The sequence below is a fragment of the Centroberyx gerrardi genome, chromosome 13, assembly GCF_048128805.1.
Source record: "Centroberyx gerrardi isolate f3 chromosome 13, fCenGer3.hap1.cur.20231027, whole genome shotgun sequence".
NCBI classification, from domain to species: domain Eukaryota; kingdom Metazoa; phylum Chordata; class Actinopteri; order Beryciformes; family Berycidae; genus Centroberyx; species Centroberyx gerrardi.
The window spans coordinates 12,903,024-12,926,739 of NC_136009.1; the positions used below are offsets into that span (position 1 = coordinate 12,903,024).

The window sequence follows — 23,716 nt, forward strand, 5'->3', positions numbered from 1 at the left end:
CACTGAATGAAATACCATCGCCTTGTTTGTTCTTAAATATACATACATATAAATATGTATAAATACAAATCAGTACCTAAACTCTACCATTACCATTTTTCTTTGTTTGACTTTTAGACTAGTAAGCAAGTGAAGGTGACTACAGATTCCCAGATTAGCCAATATGGGTGGTTGATCATTCACAGGCTCCTATTGGAGGAAAGTGAAATATTGCTTCAAGTACCATGTTCAATAGCTCTGTTATCATGTTCTGTCTCAGAGAGCAGCTCAGTTTCATATCCATCAGCTTCCTGAGTCAAGAATCTCTGCGTTGCATCCATGCATCACTGATGGCACTTTATCATCCGTGAGATCAATTGCTCGAGAGAGTGGTTGATCAATATCAATAATCAACATCAAACATGTGAATGCACGTATGCACATACATAAATACACACAGCCATGCAGACGATGTGGATCAGATAATAGCCACAAACACACAATCACAAAGACCGAATGACTTGTGCTGTAGCTAGATGTATGGCTAGATTTACGGCTTTGTTTCCATCTGAAGTAGGCTACTTTTCACACTTTTCTCACTCGACTGGGGAAAACTACTTTCTAGAGCCGTTCTAATCCGAGACTAACTGGGCTCCTTGCCCTGGATTAACTAATGCTTCACACTGGCATACTGGCATAATCCTTAGTAAGATTATGTGTTCCTCTGAAAAACCTTTTGAGGTTGTCGGGTCAGAGTTCAGGAAAGTTCTCTCTCTCTCTCTCTCTATCTCTCTCTTTCTCTCTCTCTCTCTCTCTCTCTCTCTCTCAATACATTTGTGTTGCCAAAGCATGTAGAAGGGGAAATAATAAACAAATTAAGGAAAAAGAAAGAGAAACATCTGGTAACAATAATAAAAGTAAAGTATAAAAAGTGAACATACGAATATGATCAAAAGATGAAGGAAAATACACAAGTGCAATGTGTGCCCTAGAGCATAATTGGCTATTATGCACATATGCTGAACATGTATGTTTGTACATTGATTCATGCAGGAAATGCTCTATGCATAATATTAGACCTTAACACACATACAGTATACATGTATTATACATAGGTGAAAAAGACATGTTTCTACTTATTTTGCCTCTTTCTCTCTCTCACTCTCTCTCTCTGTCTCTCTCTCTCTCTCTCTTCCACAGCACCACCCATCCGTCATTTCCTGACAACCTGCCACCCGGGGACGCTTCAAGAGGTACAAGGTGGTGTGTTTGTGTGTGTGTGTGTGTGTGTGTGTGTGTGTGTGTGTGGGTGCGTCTTTGTTAAAAAACATAAAGTGAAAGGGTTTTTGGGTTTCTGATATAACTCAGATAGCGCTGGGATGTCTGAGTGTCGGAGTGTGTGTGTGTGTGTGTGCGCGCGCGCTCATGTATAAGTGAGAGAGAGAAAGAGAGAGTTTCTCAGAACTCAGTGCTGCATGCAATGTTTATCCAGCACATATTGAGCAGTGCTGACCAGAAAACCCCACTGGGGCCATCAGACCAGCTGGTGTAATACTGGCATACACACGGCCATAAATACACACAAACACCCCTCCCTCTCTCTCTCCCTCTGTCTCTCTCTCTCTCTCTCTCTCTCTCTCTCTCTCTCTCACACACACACATACACACACACACACACAAACAAACACTTTCCCTCTCTCACTCTCATCATCACACATACATCATCCCATGGCAGTCCATCTATTTCCCTCCTCTCCTCCACCTTACGCCTCATCAGACATATTATAATTAGCCGTGCCGAGTAATTAACACCCAAATTAGGACATTCATTTGCATATGTGCCCTCATTTGCATATATTTCCAGCAGCACAAAGACCTGACGCTCCTCTACACACCTATGCATGCCATTACAAAGCACAAAGATGCTCAATCTTTGTTAACACATTTACCTGCCATCATGACACACTCACACACACCCATGATAACACACATATACTGTCCTTTACACACTCGTTTGCACGCCAAAACACACGCAGAAGAGGAGAGGCAAACAATGGCTGGAAAGGATGGGGATACTGAAGGAGAGAGAATGGGTGGGAGACGGAGGAGGGTGGAGGAAGAAAGGTAGAAGAGGGAGAAGGAGGGTGAAAGAGAGAGAAAATCTGGACAGGTTGGAGGAGAGAGAAATATAAATGGAACCGGGGGGGGGGGGGGGGGGGGGTAACAGAGGGGACCATGGGACAGAGTGAGAATGTGACACACCAGATGAGAAAACGCAGAGACAGAAAGAGAGCGTCTCACATTTACACATCTCAGTTAAGTCCATAAAACTTTAGAATTGAATCCATGGCTGTGGGAAGACAAAACGCCTGTGACTGATGAAACGCCCGTCTCTCTCTCTCTCTCTCTCTCTCTCTCTCTCTCTCTCTCTGTGACATTTGCCCTCTGAATGGCATCTGCTCAACAGAGTGGAGCAGCAAAGAGTGACGCAGAGTCAGAGTCGGAGAGAGAGGGAAAAGAGAGAGAGGGGGAGAGAGAAAGTAAAGGAAGACAGGAGAAGAGGGAGAGGAGGGCAGAGCAGTTGCCAGACATTGCTTTCACCAGTCACAGAAGAGGAAAAACCTGAGTTATGCTTCTGCGTTCCACTTCGCCTCCACAATTTATGTTCCGGCAAGGATAATGCAGCTAGACGGCTCTCTTGAAAAGACACCCATAAATCTGATCTTGTTTTCTTTTCTTTTTTTCTCTCTTTCTCATTCAGCACCCCTAAATCCTTTCAGTCTGTTTTCTTGAGCATTCATCTGCTCTGGTCTGTTTCCCGTCTTCTTATGTAAAGGTATGCAGCAGTATGTCTTTGTCCCATGGACATACTGCTGAGCTTGTAAACACCAAATCTATATACTTACTTACAAAGCTCCCTCTCTCTTTCTATCCCGCTTTCTATCCCTCTTTCTATCCCTCTCTCTCTTAAACAGCATACAGAGGGCACATCAAACACATTGATCCATTACATGTTGAGAGGGATTGGCTTTACCCTACAAGATACCAAGTTTTAATAACTTCATGTAAAGACACTAAGTCCCTACTGAGTCGAAGCTAAACCATTTCACAACTACGACGGATGTGACACTTGGCCTCCAGCTCAGGTGATGCACCTGTCTATTATATGGTTTCTTTTTTTAGTAGTCTTCTCTGCACTGCTGTGGTTGTTGGTGTAAAGAAGCAGGTGGGGACTTGGTGCTGCAAACCAGTTGGCAAATCAAATTCATCTTTGAAATTTGAATTAGGCATCAAATTATAATAGAAAATAAACGGGAATTTAGTGCAAGAGGCTCTTCTCTAAGTCATTCGAAACCTATTTAGGCTTCCTTCTGGCGCCAAGCCATCCAAGGTCTTTTATAAACAGGAAAAATAATGATAATGTTTTGTTGTGCGCAGACAGCCAGTCAGCCCTGTGCTCTTACTCCGGAGACCCAATTAATACCACTGTGAACCACTGTTGCCCTTCATAGACAACCCCAGTCGGCGCTGTGTGTGTGCGTGTGCGCGTGTGTGTGAGAGCGAGCGAGCGAGAGAGAGAGAGAGAGAGAGAGAGAGAGAGAGAGAGAGCTTCAACACAGACGAGGTGGAGGACGATGTGAGAAAGCAGTGCAGGATGAGGATGTGATTGAATATAATGTCCTGACTGCCGCTGCCCTCTACAAACGGCAATCGATTATCTGTAGCCAGGCAAAACAGTCCATCACGACCGGATATATAAAAGCTGACATCTTCAATAAATGTCGCGGTTATGGTATTAACAGTTAATTCAAATGCGACCGGAGCGTGGAGGGCAGCCTCCGGGGACGCAGTGACTCCGCTTACTCACCTTTTTATTTGCGGAATAGAGTTTGCCAACCTTTAAGGCGGACATAAATATGTCTAGTGTTAATTCATAGGAGCCTACACAGTAAGTGGTATCCAACTGACGTGAGTTATGATGTGATTTTTGTCTATATGGTTCTTGGAGGTCACAGTTTAGCCACCTTTTTATTTACCACTAGCCCTACATCTTTGATAGCCTCCCGCAACACAGCTGTATAACTTCCCACCAAACTGAACACCTTTCGGGCTAGCTGTCCCGCTGTCCTAGCCTGAGCCTCGGCTGACCGTTAGCCAAAATTTCCTTAAAAAAAGAAAATTCCAGCTGAACTTGAGAGCTTTTAGGCAACCAAAATAGCCTAAATAAACCGGGAAAATCCCCTCCCTGCCCTCTGAAGCTAACCGACATCGCTTCCTGGTGTCTGGCAACTTGTGCAACTCAAAAGCCGAAGAAACGGGGACACGTTGCGAAGGCAAGTTGTTATTCGTGCTGTTCATGTGCCTACCTTTTCCGCCGAGAGCGCAGGACTGGCCCCAAATAAGCCAAAACACCGACAACGGGACCCCGAGCATTTGCATGGTGTCGAGCTGGCTTCGAGATGACCTGATGTCTGCCGTCTGTCCACCTCAGATATCCTGCACTTTCTTGTGATGCGCCACGCGCGGGATTGTTCTGAACTGGCCGGTGCGCGAGGGATAGTCGGCAGGTGGAGAGACAGTCACTGAGGAGAGAGAGAGGGACAGAGAGAGAGAGAGAGAGAGAGAGAGAGAGAGAGAGAGACCGCTGTCAAGTCAGCCACAATAAAAAATACGACTTCCTGTGAATTTTTTCAAAATAACACCCTGACTAATTAAAAAATATAGTAGGCTAACACATAATTTTGTGTGTGTGTGTGTGAGAGAGAGAGAGAGAGAGAGAGAGAGATGTGTAGGGAGGAGGTTTGGCAGTGATGATTGTGTTGGGAGTTTAGTGTTGGGAGGGGAAGGGATTGATTTCGACGCCCCGGGACACGAGGCTGCTGTAACAGAAATCTCGCTGCCAGTGATTGCATTCCTCGACGGGCAGCTATTCCAGCGATGTCAATTCATTAAACCCTCAGCTATGGCAAAGTCCCTGCATCTAATTAGCTATCATTTGACACCAGTTCCATTTGACCACCAAACTTCCAAATATTGTATATAGGCTATAGGATGACTGATGATTATTTGGTCAATGTGATAAATTGAATGTAGGTCACCAAACTCTCCTGATTGGACTTTTTTAAGCTTCCAAATACATTTTTAGTCATTTTCGCTTGATCTGTGCTCCCCATTATGATGCTAAAAAAACGATTAGATTTGAACTCACACCTACTAACCCAATTGATGACCATGGTATTCAGATGTCAGCAGCCCATGTCTCAGTAGGCGTACATGTCCTTGAATGCAGTAGTCGGTTTATTTAGCTGTACGTCTGCATTAATTGCCTGGATTAGATGGGCTGCGTTTGGGAAATGTTTCAAACTACTTATATAAGGTGTCACTTTAATTGAGGGATGACAGATGAAGTTTGGCTTTTCGCAGTTGTTTGCTATCATCAAAAACGCTTTCTTTGAAGAGATATTCCTTTTATAATCTCATGGCACAGCTGCTGCTGGTACACTACAGTGTGGTGCTCTTCCAGCTGTATCTTCCTAACAAGAGCCTGAACGGCGCCGGCTAACTCCCCCTCACAGATTTGAGTCTTTCAGTTTCTACCCTGTGGCAGAATGACTGCTTTTCTCTCATCGCCTTATGTTCCTCAATTATTCCCCGTGCTTCTTCTCCTGTTGGGTGTGGGTGTGTGTTCTGGGGATTAGAGAGAGGGGGCAGACCTCAAGGGAGTTAAGAGGATAACAAAGATAGAACACACACACACATGCACAGACAAACACATGCACGCACACATTTACATGCACACACGGTCACATACACACACAGTTGGCATTTTCCATGCAGCGGCAGCTAATGACTTTAAGGTTACAGCAGAGCGGAGATTGAGGGCAGTAGGGTGGTGTTGTGAGTAGGGAGACAAACACAAGTTCAAGCCTCCATGACAGAAAGCATCCGCCCTGCTGAAGTGTCCTTGAGCAAAACACTGAATCTCTTCTGGCTCCAGATGTGCTGCTCTGTACCTAACACTGACCTCTGACCTCCCAGTGAGCAGAGAGAGCATTGTATTATTTCAATTATTCACAAAATTCTACACAGACTCATATAGCAGCAGACAGTAGGTAGATTGCCTTTATTTATTTTTTTTAACAATAGGCCAAAGCAAGCAACCAGCATCACTTGGCTAACATGCACAAAGAGTTTATGACAGAGCTACTAAAATATTTAACTGAAACAAATGACTTCATTCATTAAGTATAATGTACTGGATGCTCGTTGTATGGTGCAGCTGCTCTTCATTCTGCTCACTTCATTCTGCCAAGAACCTACCCTAAAATGCGTACAACTCATAAATGTTAACGCTATAGGATCTTGGACAGTCCATTCAGTATGGGTGAATATGAAAAAGTGAAAAAGTCTGTTTTCAAACTTACAAAACTGGAGAACCAAGATTCTAACCTGTGATGCCATCAAGACACACTATCTAGAGCTGCTGCACCTTGGACTCTTACAGCTGAACATTAACATCCAATCGGGCTTCATGTTATGGTAATATCACCTCCAAACCATCCAAACTAGAAAATCATTCTGAGGACACCACAGTAATATCTTCCAGCAGTGTTGTGGCATCACAGATTATTTGGGCAGGACAAACTCCTCTCTGCTGGGATGGGAGGGCAGTCATGACCGTTCAGCAAAACAGATTGAACATTCAAAGGAATAACTGATGTCAAAGCAGAAATGTGTATTTTCCTCTTTGTCTCCCCCTCCCTCCCTCTCTCTCTCTCTTTCTCACACACAAACACACACATGCATACACACAGGCACTATTTACTTCTGTTTACCTCTGCCACAATCACTTGCTCATGAAAAGTATACACACTAATGAAAGGTGCTGCAAGCACAGACAACTACTGCTCAGTTTAGCATCAGTTTAGCATTAGACTATAACAATGTTCGCTATACTGTGAAATGGGTGAAATTATGGGTGAAATTAGGTATTTGTGTGTGTGTGTGTGTGTGTGTGTGTGTGTGTGTGTGTGCCAATGTGTTTTCACATCTTGCCTAACTCCTGTCTTCATTGTTATTAAACAAAAGTTTTTGGCCAGTCACCTGGTTTACTCCATTCTCCATTCTTTCACATCCCTTCCTCTCATTCTTTCGTTAACTTTTATTATTGAATGTGTGACATTTAATATCAACATCCAAAGAGCTCGGGGTCTGTTTGAAATGCCATAGCACTTCCTTGCACTTTCCCATTTTCAAAGCTATTACCAGTCGCGGTGCTGCGGCAGAGTTATTGGAAAAGCCATTTGCTGCACAACTATTTTGTAATCAGTTGCCGGTTGTACTACAGGTAGTCAATTAGTGTTCGACAAAACTTCTCCTCTTCATTTGACGAACTGTTAACAACAATGGAATGAAAGGTCACCGGGAACATGGTGCTATTTGGTGCCGTCTCATCAAGACACTGGCACAAGTGGGCTTTAAGGATCAGGTTATGGTTGAGGGAAAATGTCCTCCTCACCCATACAGGGCCTGCATGAATGTCCTGAAGTTGACTGAAGCTAAATATACTGCAGAGTAAAGCTGATTAAGTCAGGGCAGAGACATGGAGAGTTTTAGAGACTTGCCAGACTCTGTGTAAGTACTCTTTCATCTAATAAGTGAGGTCCATGCTTGTGCACGGATCAAAGCTGGCCGAATGCTTTGCTCGCTCATCCCAGCTATCCGTGTATGTGTTTCAGCACCACGGAGAGCTCCGTCACTGTGATCTGCGTCCGCCAGGGGTCGCGCTCTACTCGCCAGCTGTACTCTGCGGAACTATTGAGCTTTTCAGAGCGGGGGAATGAAATGAGTGTGACACACGCACCTAATGCATTGCAAACTGCAACAATGTGAGAAAAGGTAATCTAATTCATAATCGTTCTTATCCTTACAGCTAAAATTATTTATCTTACAATATACGTGTTTGAAACGAGTACTTTTCAGTTTTGTTTATACGTTCATGCGATCCTCTGATTGCCTTTTTGTACGTAGTTTAGTCAGCTAAGCTAATTAAAGCTAGCTGTCTGCTCAATGTCAAGGCATCTGTCTTTGTTTACTGAACGTTGTTGCGATTATGTTTTCCTCTCTAGCTTATAAAATGCAATGTGAAAACTGTTAATGTCGTGACCACTCACAGTTTCTTCATCGACTAGACTCATACTTATGACTGAAGTGATAAAGGAGACAACCATTGCACAAAGCCTGCGCCTGTCTCCAGTGCAGTGATGTAGAAAAGTTGCTGTACGAGACTGGATTATAGAATTACCCAGTTCCCTATGGTACACATGATAATTAGTCGCCAACTAGTCCCATGACCACAGCAGTGAAAACTGTCCAAGACTGCATATAGTCACATATAGTGGTACTGTAACACATAGTTAGTATGCCTCATGCAAGGTCACACGTGTAAACTTGAAGATGTTGTGTGAGTTGATGTAATCCCTTCATTCTCAGCTTGACCTTAAGAAAGCAAATGAAATACTTTGATTGAACCTTTATTTATTCAGGTAGTCACATTGAGATCAAGGTCTGTATTTCAAGAGAGACCTGAGAACAGCAGCAGATCATATACAAAAAATAATAAGCACAATCCAATCACATGTTACAGAGTCAGCATTCAGTGAACATACGTGGACAAATCATCAGAAACAATCACAGACATCATTAAATTAGTCAGCAATTAAGAATTTAAAATCATGTAAAGGGTTAAGATGTACTAGTTCCATATATAAGGTGCATAGTACTGGAAAGCTCTTTCCAAATTCAGTATGCATACTGAATTCATGACTAGCGTACTGAATATATGATGAGCAAAGGTCTAAATGCAAAATCCTTGTATGATTCATACACAATGTAAGACAAATATGTCAAGTGAACCAGCCAACCAATCAACTACTGTAGATCTTTAGAATAGAATAGCATCTCCAAGTGATGGCTGCCTACCTGCCACAGTGTCCTTTGAGACAAGCTTATGATAAAGGGCTATATAAACAAATAAAATAAAAGTGGCTGGTAAAATAGACAATCTTACCAGATTAAATATAGCAGCAGTTGGATGGTGGCTGGTGTTAATTTCCCTCCAGGCCCCCTACAAACACATCCAAAAATTAGAAAAATGCTTCTGCAGTTGTTTTCCTCCAGAGTCTGACTCCTGTGAAGGTCCCTCCATTCATTCTTGCCAGTGTTTTTAAGTTCTCTGGGTGTTGTGATGATAAATGGGTAGAGCATGGCTGCCAGGGTTAAGGCTTTGGCTCTCACTGGGGCCACCTGCATTAAAACTGTACTCATAGTACGGCGCTTTGGGATAAAAGCCTCCACCAAATAACAAATGTTCTGTTAATGGAAATGCAGCCAAGGTGATTTTTTTTTTTTTTTTTTGTACAGCATGTTGCAGCTCAGCTCTGAATCAATATAATAAGTACAGCATGTGTTTCAGCACCAGTGAACATGGACATATGAAAATGGACATCATAATTATATATAAATACACTATAGAATAAAGGGCGTCAGCTGCGACCCCTACGATTCTGCACAGAATCGTAGAATGTCCCTACAGGCCCATCACCTTCGTATCCCACTGTCTGACTCACATGACGTCAGTGACTCTTCCCTCTCTTTTTCCTCCAAGGTTTTTTTTGACCATGGTGTGAAAGGGGCAAACCAAGATGGCCTCCCGCCGGGTCCCGCTGGTCCTGCTAGCCTGCGGCTCCTTTAACCCCATCACCAACCAGCACATGAGGCTGTTTGAGCTGGCCAGAGACCACATGCACAGCACAGGTCAGATCCACACTGTGGAGAGAGAGAGATTCAAGTCATTCTAAAATGTGAAATATTTCGGAAATCTGCATATAATGTATTCATAATGTCATAGGCTGAAATTGGCCTTTCAAAATCATGGCCTTTGTTACATGTCATCCTCTTTTCCTCCCATCTTTCGTGTCCCTCTCCAATGTGTACAGTGTAATACAACATTTACATCTACATTTTCAGTTCAAACCACTTGTCATGTGCTTTATTTGACTTTGCAGATACAGCCTCATAAGTGAAAACATCTCTTGAGAAATGACGTCAGTCAAGCACTCCACATTATTTTCTATGTATTGAGCTGAGCTCTTCTTTTTCTATTTCCTGTATTGCTTTAGCTATTTTCAAACATGTCCTTGGAAAATATGAATCATCTTTCCCCTCTGAAAAAACATTCTGTCAGACCAGCACAAGGAAAAGAGCTTCAACATTCATTTTATCGGTTATTTCCAGAGTAATATCCAGAGGATGATAACATACGTCAAGCTGCCTCATACTGCAGAAACACAAGTTGTACCTCTGACCTTAGTTCAGTTCTGGTTGGGACAAGGCTTAGTTACCCCAGGCCTTGTGTCCCGACATGTGCTGCAAACCACTCTGTCCCATGTTCCAACTATGTCAGCACACACACACACTCCTTATATAAGCCAGGCCCTGTTTTCATCCTAAAGCTGCTCAGAATAAGAATACTGGCCTGCGATCACTGGACTGGTCACATGGTCAAACAAACCCCATTTTAACTTAAGGTGGTCAGTATTGTCATGCAAACTTAAAAAAATACAACTTCTGAATCAGCTCTCCCATTCTAAGATGCTTTGTGAATCTAGATCCAGGGGAACAGCGCTGCGTTACAGCGGGCAGGAACCTGAATAATGCTCTTATAGTTTCCCTGTGATGCCTTACTTATAAGATATCAGCTGACTGGTTTGAAGGTAAACATGAGCATTTACTGTGAGCTGCATATAGGAGCTGTTTTCATTGATCTGTTACTGAATTTTTCTGCTGTGGTTGCAGATCAGTTTGTGTTTTTAACCTCTTTCAACAGCAGAATTAGCACAGTAAACTACTTGATTCCCTTATCAAAAGTGGAGTTTTCTAAAACTGCTGTTTCACTCAATATGTAAAGTAGTTTCCCAAACCCTGAAATCAGTTACACAGCAGCTGCAACAGGAGGGTGAAAACAGCCAGATGCTTGCCAGATGCTTTGTAGTGTATATAATGGTACGTTTGGCCCTTTGTCTCATTTTGTGTAAAGTGCATGCATTATCCTGTTGTAGAAATTATAGGCCTGATTGTAGAATTGATTTCAACCATGGCAGAATACGTATGTTTTGCCTATGGTGCAGTTTAAAACAGAAATATGTTTTTGTTGTTGTTTTTAATGAAAGGCCTCGTCACAGAAGTGGTCTTAATAGCGTCATGGCTTAGCCTGGTAACTGCTGAACGCTCTCTGGAGGTTAGCAGATGAGTTACACAGGGCAGCTGTTAAAGTGGTCATAAATAAATAGCCTAGCCTATATGGCTTAAATCCAGATTATGGGTTAAGAGTTAAGCCTGCCATGTCAGTGTATAAATGCATTACTCATATGGTATGTGTTATAAAACTAATTTTGATACATTCAAGACAGAAATCTTGTGCACACAGTTCATTTAAGAGATAATTTCACTCTTAATAGTTTCTATTATTTCCTCCTCCCCTTATCTGGGATCTGATAAAAAATAATAATAGCATTATCATCAGTATCACTTACTGCTCACTTTATCATCTGATTTCTCCCTTCCAATTCTATATGGGCTATCATGACCCAGAAAATGATCTTAATCCTCTCTGCTTTCAGGCCAGTACCAGGTGGTGGGTGGCGTCGTGTCCCCAGTGAGTGACGGCTATGGAAAGCAAGGCCTGGTACTGGCCAAGCACCGAATCGCTATGGCAAAGCTGGCGCTCCAGACCTCTGACTGGGTAACCGTTGACGAATGGGAGAGCCAGCAGCCAGACTGGACAGAGACCGTGGTCACCATGAGGTGCGGAACATGTTAGTGTCGGCCAGTAAACTCCAGGCCAGAGTAAAGCCTACATGATGAAATGATTTAATGTGTGTAGTTAAATAATGCAGCAACTGTACTATATTGTCTACAACTGCTTTATTTCAGATAACATGCAAGAAACTCTAGGATTATGACAGCCTGTTGTCACATGTCGTCGAAGCACCGCACTCATCATTACACTCATCATTACACAAGTTGTTCCTAATAACCTCAGTCAGTAATTCCCTGTCCTTCCACTGGGTGCTTTGCTGTGCCTAATGTTTTATTCAGAGCGCTCCAGTGGTTAATCAAACAGGGGATTTACTTCACAAACATGTCATTTCTGCTCTATTTGGTACATTAGATTTTAGAATGTATTGTGTTGTGGGCTAACCAGTGGCCATTCACTCTTCATTGAGGTTGCATTTTGTGTCGGGCTGCATGCTGAATGTCAGTCAAGAGATTTGGACCTCTTTATATCAACAGGTGTCCCATCCCTTTATTTAATTTCTCCTATGTTGACCCATCTGAGCTGAGATTACTGATGTGTGCACTACACACAAAGCTTCCCCTTCCAATTTCAACAGCAGTTGAGCCTTGAATTACTTAGACTATATCCAAAACAGTCTATTATCGATATAGTTATTGTTTTTATTGTGGTAGCATGTGGTTACCCGGTGTCAAGGAAGATATTTTAAGGTACTAGAAAAAAAATAAAGATCCTTTAGTTTCATCTTGGTCTTGGTTTATATCCACCAACACAATGTAACTCAATAGCTCCTTTATCTTTCCATTCACAGATAGCCCTCCATTCAATCTCATGGTACATTCTCTTTTAGCCTTGATGGGATAATATTTTCTCCTTCCTTACATCTCTTTTTTCTGCCATGGCACCAACGCAGCCCCTTGGGATGCATTCTCCTTCGCCGCTCCTCTGCCAACATCAACTGTTTATGTAACAGAGCGTTGCCGGGGTCCTTGGGTCTAAATCATGGGTTGTAGACACTAAGGGGGCTGTTGGACTAGCGTGGGCCTATGCCAGGTCTGGGCTTTTAACAGGGTCAGATCAGGGGCAGGGGCTGATAAATTCAAGTGGGCACGGTGGAGTTGCGGAAGCTGTCTGGGACATGAATATGGGGAAGAGAGATGTAAGCATTCGCTGCTGGAGGTGGTGCTGCATTCTGAATGAGAGGCAGTGAGTGAGGGATTCCTGATTATTGGCCCACTGCATGTTGCTTGTTTGCTTCCACTGCAAATGCTTGATCTGCATATGACACTAATAATGTGCAGCTGGAGCTCGTCGAGGGTTTGACCCAAGGGAATTAATCAGCACCTAATGGAAAAAATGTGCCATACATTATGTCAATGCACACACCGTATGTTGTGTCTACATTTAACACATAGTAAGTGATGGTTGCTTATACGCACACACCTGAGCCCACTTTACAAGCGTCTCTCCCACCTGCAGTATTCAGCTCCTTCCATCTTCCTCGCTCCCCCTCTTCCCTGCTCCCTGTTTCTCTCAAATCCCCTTGTGCGTGGGCAGTCAGTTGGACTTCTGTAAGCTGTGTTTGCGCAACAAGGGAGCTGATTAAGGCATGAAGTGGCCCGTTGTCCCAAAGCAGCACCAAGGCTGTGAGAAGCTATGAGCGGACCACGTCATCCCACTCACTAACACACACGCACACACACACTCACACACACACACACACAAGCAAATCTACCAGAACACCTTTAAGAGGCTTTACTTCAAAACAGTGGAGTTTTTCATTCATGTTTTTTGTAAATTCCTTTCACTCATTCCTCATTTTGTCTCTCTCTCTCTCTCTCTCTCTCTCTTTCTCTCTCTCTCTCCCTCTCTCCCTCTATCTTTCTCTCTCTCTCTCTATCTTTCTCTCTCTCGCTCTCTCCCTCTATCTTTCTCTCTCTCTCTCTCTCTCTCTCTCTCTCTCTCTCTCTCTCTCTCTCTCTCGTGCCTTTGCTCAGGCATCACTCTGGCCGTATTCTGAAGCAGTATGAGCAAAGCACAAGGAAAGACAAAGACTCCAATGGAAACCCCCCTCCCATCTCAAGTAAGTTTGGAGCCCTCAGAAACATTCTCATGCCCTTTGACCCCTCACTCTTTTTTATTTTTTATTTTTCAAAATTATTGAAGTCTCTACTGTAGATGAAATGCATATGTAAAGCTCTACCTATGTCCAAAACAAACACACAATGTTTGATAAAATGTTCTTTTCAATGCATCATACTGTCAGCCTTTCACCAGAGTGAGGTTTAAGGATTTGCACCAATCCCACATAGTGTGCCTGTGCTTAGCATGTGCCCAGTAGTGGCCCAATTGTGCTCTGCAGTCCTGACCAAAAGTGGCTAAAGAGTATTAGCATTAGCTTTAAACATATGGGATCCCATTAAGACCGTTCGTGCGAGCGAGTAACGGCACAAAGGATAGCTGTTACATGGTTGGACAAATACATAGCTATAGCATGTGTGAGTGCGCTGGTTGTGATGTCATTGGAAGCTGGCCAATCAGTATTCAGGAACATTTTCATGGATTTGATACGGTTGCGTGCATGTAAGGTTTATCAAAATCAATTAGAGGGCTGTGTGTTTTAGCCCTGTCACCCTGGTGTCGGCTCCGTTTAGCATAATGAGACAAAACTTGCTATGAATAACAGTCATAAAGAAGTGTAAATTGAAGTGTGAACAGGAAAGGGCACTGAGGTGAAGTGAATAAAAAAATGAACTCTCTTTCAAAAGATAAGACGATGTGAAAATACATACTGTAGATCTGAGTTTGTTTGGTATCTTGGTCTCCTTTTTGGTTTTTTAAATGTGATGTCTGTGACACAAAAGTAATCATCACAGTTCAGTGTGAGTCCTAAATGGGAAATGTTGAAGAACCCCCGGTGTAACCAATATGATTTGCCTTAGCCCCCAGCACCATGGATATCTCAACTGTGTAATTTGTAAAACTAGACTTTCACATGTCCCGCTCTTTGTTTGCCTGGTCCAAACCCCATGAATTGTTCATTTTCACTGTCATTCGTATGCATTCATCAACTATGCCCGCAGTTTTGAATTTTGCATTTCAGCAGTCTGGGCATGGTTTCCTCCGAGGAGACAGTTCAATCATGCAGGCAGTGAATACTCTGATTGGATTCCCATTTTGTGAGCTTGACTGTGGACTAGCAGGTTGGCAAACACCCATTGGCCCGTGTTTCCGTGTATTTGAAAAAAAAGCAGCACTTTGCAGATCACATCAAACTCTTTGATTGCTCAGGAACGATATAGGCTGACGATTGAAATATCGTTGGTCCAGGGTGACAATCCAGTCACCGCTGAATTCTTTTTGGATAACATCTTTTAATTTTGATGTTAGGAAAGCAATTGGTGGGGTTGATGAGTGAATACCTTTGAAGATGAAAACAAACGATTGAAGCAAGCTCTTTGTTATCTGTATGAGTCTGTATTCATAAAATATCTCAAAGTAGAATTATTAATCATAGACTATGTTTTGTCTTTAGAATAAATACAATCATCCAGGCCCCATCCAGGCCCCATGCTGTATATCATTACGTGTCTTACTTTTGGCCCTTTTTTTAGGTTTCCATTCAAATATAGTGTTGTTATTAAGGTACTAGGCAGCCTTCCTCCTCACCATCTTGCCCCGCCTCTCTCCCCAGGCCCGTCTCCCCAGCTGAAGCTGCTGTGCGGAGCCGACTTCCTGGACACCTTCGAGGTCCCGGGCCTGTGGCTGGACGAGCACGTGGAGGAGGTGGCCGGGCGTTTCGGCCTGGTCTGCGTCAGCCGGGGCGGGGTGCAGCCGGAGCGGGCCGTGCACGAGTCGGACACGCTCTCCCGCCACCGACGGAACATTTTCCTGGTGAGGGAGTGGGTGAGGAACGAGACGAGCGCCACGGAGGTGCGGCGGGCTCTGAGACGGGGTCTGAGCGTCAAATACCTGCTCCCGGACTCTGTGATCGAATATATTCACCAGCATGACCTCTACACAGAGGACAGCGAGAGGAAGAATAAGGGCGCGGCGCTCAGGCCGCTCACCAAGCAGGCAGACGTGCCCCTGAAGAGTTTGGATGACTGACTGATTGACTGACTGCTGTGGCAGACGAGAGCTGAATTCAGTTTGTCGTTGAAGTGTGGGTTCACTCCCGGATCAGTGCTTTTCTCCAGAGTTTGGATGCTGTTTACTTCCAGCGGACTGCAGTATTGAAGGGGTTTGCCTCAAGAAAACCTCAATAATTGAATGTCTGCAAAGAAAGGGAAGCATGTTTGGCCTGAATGTGGTTTTCCAGGCATCATTTGTTTTCAGTGGAGGGCATCAACACAGTGTCGTGTCAGTGTTTTATTTTGAATTATGCACATGCAGTCTTGTTGCTAATACTGAGCGTCATCTTTGTGCCACAGTGTGAATGCCCATGGAGAGTTTTTATTGTGAAGATTAGACGGTGTGGGTTAGGATGCATTTAATCCCGTCTGCTGAAGGTTTTCCATCATATTTATTTTTTCACATCGCACATCACATGGGGACTGAGATATAAAAATAAAATCCTATATGTTTGGAGTATTTTTCTGTGTGTGACTGGCTTTTTTGCTTTTAGCTCTCTTTTTCTGTATCAAATCAGCAGATGCCAGAGATGGATTTCCATTTTTTTTTTCTTCCCTCGTGTCCAGCAGTGTGGGTGTCTCCGTTCTAGCAGCCCACCAAGAGCCATTCATTCTGCATCTTTTCAGTTTCCCCATTATCTGCCACACAGTGTGACTGGGAAGCTTTCTTCCTCCTCGGGATTTTAAGTAATCCTGACAGTCACTCAGCTACAGGAGGTGTTTTCTCAGTGAGGCCAATGGCTGAAAGCGCCACTGTGTTACTGATGCTGACTGGCATCCTTTGAAAGGTGGCGTGTGTATGACTTTGTGTGTGTGTGTGTGTGTGTGTGTGTGTGTGTGTGCGCGTGTGTGTGTGTGCGCGTGTGTGTGTGTGTCCCAGCCAGTGAGAGCTTAGACAGTGGGGTTGGTTGCAGTTTGCCCAAAAGAGAGCTTAGCAAATTAATTGAGTTATTTAGGCAGGACAAAAGATGTGCCAGCCCTATTGTGCTGCATCTTATTCTTCCAGTCAGATAGTTTTAAGCGCAGGTGATAGGCCTGCTTGTGTATTGTTCACTTTACCCATACAGTGCTCCAAACTCATTTAACCACATCCAGAGGATGATGAATGGTGTAACTCTATTTTAATAATTGATGGTCACTGTCATACACAATTGATGCTCCTGATAAAGAATACAACTTTCTAAGTAGAAAACTCTTCAGCCTATCTTCCCTCACACATGCTTCCAAACACATGTTGATTTTGAGAAAAATTTCAGGTAAGATAATGATGAATGCTGAAATGTTTGTGGAGACCTTCAGAAGTAGCCTACACTTCAAGATCAAATCTGATCTAAGCGTGTTTCATTAATGACGCCCTTTGACTTCATCAGTAGGCCTACTATCATCTGACACCTCCCACCCCCATTTTTAAATTTTCAGTATTGTTTAACCAAATAAATGAAACGCAAATATTGATTCAGCATTGTTTGCACATTTTTTCACTAGGTTTTAGCTGTTTTCCTACATACTGCTGTTATTGTCTTTCTCCCTGTGTCTGTTCCTTGGTTTTAGGCCGTTTTCTTGCCCTTACACTAAAATCAGTATAGAGTACAATGTGGATGCAACATCAAAATTAACAAGTAACCAATGGATAAGCAGTAAATATATTAGTTCATCTTTTTCTTAAACGATTTTGTAAAATTGTACAATGCCAGAAAATTTAGCATAGAAAACAATAGATCTTTATTATCCCTGAGGGCAATTTTTGTTGCACATTGAGAGAGCCAGTAGTGCACAAAAAATAGACAGTTCATATACACCTTCATAGCCTACATACATACATACCATGTTCATTCATTGTCCATCTTAAACATTAATTACAATGAGTTAATCTGTTTAGAGATATTATTGAAGTTATAATAATTTCATAAATTATACAGCAGTTCATCCAGAAATCTCAACTTTCATAGTTCCATGTTTTATTACATTTTTTCAGACATACATTGACAGTCTGCAGGTGGGACTTTTCATGTGTATGGTCTAGTGCTGTAAGATAGAAGGATGCATTTGTTGAAACCTTGATGGTGGACATGGTGTCACAGCATTATAATTACATCCCTGGCCTAAACCTGGGATAGTGTCAGCACATTTGAACCGGTTTTGTCTTAAAGAACTGGTTCACAACGTGGGTTCAATTTGTCACACGTGGAATTATGCATAGAAGATCACCTGCTTTCAGTCCAATTTAGTTGCACTCATTGTCAGGATAAACAGTTGGAGTAAATGCCTTTATCCTAATCCCATATAGCCGGAGTAAGCATTTTTATAGCTCAAGCACATAAGTGTAAGCTACATAATGTATGCATGTTGTATGTATGGAAAGCGTGTCGAGGATTGTTGGTTATGTGAGGTGTCGCCCATGGGACGGGGGGGGGGGGTAGAGTGAGGTCCCGCATTTCCCTTCCAAATGAAAAGCAGCAGGTAATCGGATTAAAGTGATTCTGGTTAAAATTGGGGGTTTTCACAGCGGTCCGGCATTCGATCGCAAGTAACCGGCGACGTCGGATCTCCTTTACCTCTTCATTCACTGGAAGTAAGGAAACCACCAGCAACACAGCCAAGATGCCAGCTGATCTGAACGGGTATTGGAAAATGATTTCCAACGACAACTTCGAGGAGTACCTGAAGGCTCTCGGTGAGTTTGATGAGCGTTTTAGAGAGAGAAGAGGTGATGGAAGAGCCGTCTTCCTCATGGCTGCAGGACAGCTTCACTTCCACTGCTCCATTAGTGGTCTGGGAATAACCTTGACATCAGTCATAGATGAATTTCACAGCTGTAACACGCAACTCCACTGAAAAGCTTCAGCTCAAAAATCTAAAATAATCCTCTAATATTCCTATAGGGACTAAGCGTGAGTTTGTAGTCATTTTATCCTACTTGGTATCCTACTATGGTAGGCTATTTTTTGTATCTCATATGCAATCCCTATAATATTCCTATAATATTCCTGTAGGTACTTACAGTTTTGCTGTGATATTTGTATCCTCAAAAAATGTTTTACATGGGATAACTGTAGTTATTTTCGTTGGGTATAATAGCCTACACTTTTTATTTTCAAACTTTTAAAACAACTTGGTATGTACAGAAAATGTCCACTTATCCTCAAAATGAACAACCGGTTTGAGAAAGAAGTACTGCAGCTATTTGAGGCCATTTTTAAATCAATATGAAATTGTATCATTGCACACAAATGCCCTACTTCTCACTCTCCTTCTCTCTGTCTCCCATTCATTTCTTTTTTCCACTTTGGGGGGAAACCTATCACAGATGTAAATGTTGCCATTCGGAAAATTGCCACCTTGTTGAAGCCTGACAAGGACATCAGCCACGACGGGGACCACATCGTCATCAAGACCCTCAGCACCTTCAAAAACTACAACATGGACTTCCACGTGGGCAAAGAGTTCGAGGAGGATCTGTCAGGAGTGGATGACAGAAAGTGCATGGTGAGTGGGTGGAAACCTCAGTGCATTTGGACTGGTGTGTCCAGCAACCATTTAATGCATTTTGATGCATTTGTATAAGATGCATTAGAATGGTGAAGGTTTGGGGACCCATGACATTACTTAAATATGCATTGCATGGGTGCAAGACCTTTAGGTGTCTACATTTGACTCTTGCTGGCACCCATACAGACTATTATGAGGATATAATGTGATGAAATTCAGCCTGTTTTGTTGATTTGTGCAATTTCCCCCTCTTTCACTCAAACTCTCTCAACTCAATAAGCCATTACCTACTATCGCTATCACTTTTGGAGAATTTATGGATCATAAGCTTCCACAGCGCTGCTAATGGAGTAACTGTGAATTGATGTAATCTATGAGGACCAATAACAGACGCTGCAGGGAAGGCACCTGAGTGTGCGGCAGAAACAAGTGCCAAAGTCATGACTGGAGCAAGACTCAACTTTATTTGATCAGATTTTTTCACTGAATACTGAATAGGATCAGAGATTCGTTTTTTGCCCCCCCCAGAGAAACCTCATTTGTAAGCTGATAGGCTGATTATAGATAAGCTATAAGCTGTTTTGGGGGGTGGCTGAGAGAGAGGGAGAGAGAGAGAGAGGGAGAGAGAGGGGGGGGGGGGGTACTCAGCGACTAATCTCTGCATGTTTTAGGTGAAAGTAGGGGAAATTAACCACCTGCCCTCCACCCACTTTGTTAAATTTGAGCAAATGGCCCACTGGTGTATCGTGCATGATGACTGAGCATGTTTCTCTCCCTGACCTCTGACCCCAGACCACCATCACCTGGGAAGGAGACCGGCTGGTGTGTGTGCAGAAGGGGGAGATCGAGGGAAGAGGCTGGACCCACTGGGTGGACGGGGACGAGCTTCATCTGGTAAGAAAACATATCAGGTCGTGCCACGAATGTTAATACATGCAATTGGGACACTTTAATCCAAAATCCAAAATGCCTCACAGTACCGTATGTGCAGTGCATATATATATTTTTTAGGGGTGATTCAAGACCGCTAAGTCACAGGACCCTGTAGGACCTGTCTTCAACATGGATACATAAGCCTTACTTACTGCCTCATAGAAGAAAACAAGTTTACGAAACTTCCAAGTATCCAACCATAACCCATTTATTGCTGAAGACATCAGATGAGTCTGAAATGAGGCCTGCCACATAAGGAATTGGCTCTGGAAGTGCTTTTTAAAAGGAGAACAAAACAAACGTCTATAGTTTGCTTTTCAAACGTATTCCCCTCCAGATCAAACAGCATGCAAGATTAAGAATCAAACTTCTTTTTGTATTCTGAAATGAAACGCTGACCAGATTCTGCGACTCATTCATCTCTCAGTTCTGTCTATCATCATGAACTGAGTCTTCCAATAATCCAGAGTGTACCAGACTGAGCAGCGTCGTCAATCAGCTTCTGCCGCGCTATTATCTTGACTTTGCAGATCTAATTTCACTAGAAGAGTTCAATGGCATTTTTTTTCTTTCTAATCTCTTCAGTCAAATTCATGGTGTAGCTGAGTGTGCCCTGTAATGAAAACATTAGCATCTGAAAAGACCTTACAGTAATGACTAGCACATTACCATTTTCATTACCTTGGTATTATCAGATTTTCCTCTGTATGATTACGGCTATCAAAGCTATAAGTAAAAATAATCTGCCAAATTATTTGGTTTAAGTGATAGCAACAGATGTTCTCAATCAGCAGCCATGAAATGAGTTATTAGTGAGAAGTTCCCTGGAGCTCAGAGGGTCACACACTGCTGCGATGTGGAGCAACAGCGGCCTCTGGTGGCAGAAAATACATTGCAAGTTGGATGGTAGAATAGAATAGAATAGAATAGAATACAATAGAATAGACTAGAATAGAACCTGCTAACTCTGCTTTACCCACTGCTGAGTTATGCCTCCATCCAGAAAATGCATTGCAAGTTGGATGGTAGAATAGAATAGACTAGAATAGAACCTGAAAGCCTAACTCTGCTTTACCCACTGCTGAGTTATGCCTCCATCCAGAAAATGCATTGCAAGTTGGATGGTAGAATAGAATAAAATAAAATAGAAGCTGAAGGCCTAACTCTACTTTACCCACTGCTGAGTTATGCCTCCATCCAAAAAATGCATTGCAAGTTGGATGGTATAGAACAGAATGGAAACTGTGAGGAGAGTAGTATAGTATAGATATAGTATAGTAGTATAGTATAGTATAGTATAGTATAGTATAATATAGTATATAGTACAGAAATAGTATAGAATATAATAGAATAGAATAGAAGCTGAAAGTCTAACTCCTCCTGGATATTGTCACTATCATTTAGTAACTTCAAATTTTTGATATCTTTCTTGCAGATGGCATCTTTAAAATAATGACAATGCTTGCTTTCCAGTCTGTCAACACAAACAACTGATTAAATATTTATCAAAAAGCACTGGCCATAACTGCAGTTCTCCCTGTATTACCATTTTCCTTGTGGTCTTCCTATTTGTCTACACATACGTACATTCATCAAAATTACATTCTGACTCCTTTTTAGATTTAGATTAATATTCAATTGTTTTGGGGGGGGGGGTTTCTGCAGGAGCTGAGAGCCGGTGGAGTTGTTTCCAAGCAGATCTTCAAGAAGACCTAAGCTGGCTGTTACGGAACAAGATGGCGCCCCCGGCTGAGAGTGGCTCACAGAGACACACCAGACACAACCCATGCCTATGACATACCATCCATCCATCCTCCCTACATTCCAATCGTCCATCCCTCCATCCCTCCATCTATACATCTCTTATGTATTTCTTTCTTATATACATTACATCCACCAACCACACATTTTTACTCCAACAAGACTATTGCCTTCCCCTGCCAAAGTCAGTTCATACACAGAGGGGTGGGGCAACATATTCACCATAACATCACAAAAGACAAACAGAAATGTCTCTTCACATCTGTCCATGACTTACACTGTATATCTGTCTCAGGGTGGGTGCTCCTTTGATTAACATGTTTAGATGTGTTGGAGGCATGAACGCTGTTAGGTGTAGCTAGGTAGGCTTCAAGACTAGCGTCTCTGTGAGCCACACTGACGACTCGGTGTGTGTGTGTGTGTGTGTGTGTGTGTGTGTGACCGGCGGGAAAGCAATGGTTGCAGCAAAGAGAAGGAAAGAGAACAGTAAAAGAAAAGGTTATGGGTTTTTCTGAATCCTCTTTCTTTGTTCTCTGAATGATAGCTGTGGATGATATGGAAGAAGGAAAAAGCAGAAGATTTGAGTTAGTCTCCAGAATGGATATCAGATGTGATGTGTGTACATATTCTTCCCAATTCCTTTGGGACTTGGCCCTTGATAGGAAAATGAAACAATCAATAAATGAAACAGTGCTCAACAATTTCATTTGTTTGTGTCTTTTTCCATTGAATCTTCCTTTTGTTGAACAAAATCATTGGAAAGGGAACAAGGCAACAAGGTGCGGGTTTAGAAGATACATTTATTTGAAAATGAATTTTCCAGACCAGCACATTGGATCTCAGACGCTCTATTTGAGAATTTCAGGATACGCAAGTCATTTCAGTCGCTCAAAATTGCTAATTTCCATCAAGACCAAAAGGGAAAAACAGCTAAACAAGCAGGAGGTTTTTAAGCCAGTACTAAAATCCTTCATCTCCTGTCTCAGACCAATTCTCCATGAATCAGTAACACACAACTGAGGAATAGAATCACATCTATTCATTTTTGTTCTGATGCTATTCACACAAATGCTGACTTTGCACTGCAGGACCAGTTGAACTTTATTAACTTCCATGCTCAAAGTGCAAGTATTGTGGTGTAGTGTTTGAGCTTGTCACTTGAATAAATACAAGAGGCAAGAAAGAGATCAGCTAACACACACACTGCTGGCAGATGTTACAAAATAGCCAGTGCACTCTGTACATCGTGCACTGTACACTGCAGCAAAGTACATTTATATTATAGTGGTGTCCAAATGCAGATTCTTGTGTAAGTGTGTGTGTGTGTGTGTGTGTGTGTGAGAGAGAGAGAGAGAGAGAGAGAGAGAGAGAGAGAGAGAGAGAGAGAGAGAGAGTGAGAGGGAAAATGCGTGTGTGTGTATGTGTGTGCACGTGCGCACATGCATGTGAGTGTGGGTGATCAGCCCTACTATCCCCTCGGTAACCTCCCTCAGTGACCATGTAAAGACTCAAAGAAAAGGGTCAGTCTTGCTCCCCCGCCCCCTCCCCAAAACAACTGCCCCTG

General features: G+C 42.7%; 3 protein-coding genes across 4 annotated transcripts in view; 2 read left to right on the forward strand and 1 right to left on the reverse strand.

Moving 5' to 3' along the window:
* LOC139909286 (calsyntenin-2-like) overlaps positions 1-4,419 on the reverse strand; it is a 153,141-nt gene extending 148,722 nt beyond the window's left edge. The window contains exon 1 of the mRNA XM_078287643.1: positions 4,347-4,419. Coding sequence (XP_078143769.1) covers positions 4,347-4,419 — 73 coding nt within the window. The remainder of the gene's footprint in view (positions 1-4,346) is intronic.
* A 3,392-nt stretch (positions 4,420-7,811) lies between these two features.
* nmnat3 (nicotinamide nucleotide adenylyltransferase 3) lies at positions 7,812-16,421 on the forward strand. Of its 2 annotated transcripts, XM_071922099.2 has the most exons (5): positions 7,812-7,879; positions 9,650-9,795; positions 11,661-11,844; positions 13,834-13,919; positions 15,531-16,421. In XM_071922099.2, the coding sequence occupies exons 2-5, from the start codon at positions 9,684-9,686 to the stop codon at positions 15,944-15,946; spliced, it is 798 nt and encodes a 265-aa protein (XP_071778200.1). In that variant the 5' UTR covers positions 7,812-7,879; positions 9,650-9,683; the 3' UTR covers positions 15,947-16,421. The 2 variants fall into 2 exon arrangements, with proteins under 2 accessions (XP_071778200.1, XP_071778201.1); XM_071922100.2 differs by lacking the exons at positions 7,812-7,879; positions 9,650-9,795 and adding an exon at positions 11,008-11,028 and having other exon boundaries at positions 11,666-11,844.
* A 2,128-nt stretch (positions 16,422-18,549) lies between these two features.
* On the forward strand, positions 18,550-22,713 carry rbp1.1 (retinol binding protein 1, cellular, tandem duplicate 1). Its single transcript, XM_071922101.2, has 4 exons — positions 18,550-18,643; positions 19,277-19,455; positions 20,251-20,352; positions 22,057-22,713. The coding sequence occupies exons 1-4, from the start codon at positions 18,571-18,573 to the stop codon at positions 22,105-22,107; spliced, it is 405 nt and encodes a 134-aa protein (XP_071778202.1). The 5' UTR covers positions 18,550-18,570; the 3' UTR covers positions 22,108-22,713.
* The last annotated feature ends 1,003 nt before the right edge of the window (positions 22,714-23,716 follow it).

What these genes read in the sequence shown, in the direction of transcription:
- rbp1.1 (XM_071922101.2), top strand. Translation starts at nt 18,571, where the DNA reads ATGCCAGCTGATCTGAACGGGTATTGGAAAATGATTTCCAACGACAAC. An exon ending in TGGATGACAGAAAGTGCATG is followed by an intron (nt 19,456 to 20,250) that starts GTGAGTGGGTGG and finishes CTCTGACCCCAG; the next exon opens with ACCACCATCACCTGGGAAGG. An exon ending in ACGGGGACGAGCTTCATCTG is followed by an intron (nt 20,353 to 22,056) that starts GTAAGAAAACAT and finishes GGGTTTCTGCAG; the next exon opens with GAGCTGAGAGCCGGTGGAGT.
- nmnat3 (XM_071922099.2), top strand. Translation starts at nt 9,684, where the DNA reads ATGGCCTCCCGCCGGGTCCCGCTGGTCCTGCTAGCCTGCGGCTCCTTT. An exon ending in AGACCACATGCACAGCACAG is followed by an intron (nt 9,796 to 11,660) that starts GTCAGATCCACA and finishes CTCTGCTTTCAG; the next exon opens with GCCAGTACCAGGTGGTGGGT. An exon ending in GAGACCGTGGTCACCATGAG is followed by an intron (nt 11,845 to 13,833) that starts GTGCGGAACATG and finishes GCCTTTGCTCAG; the next exon opens with GCATCACTCTGGCCGTATTC.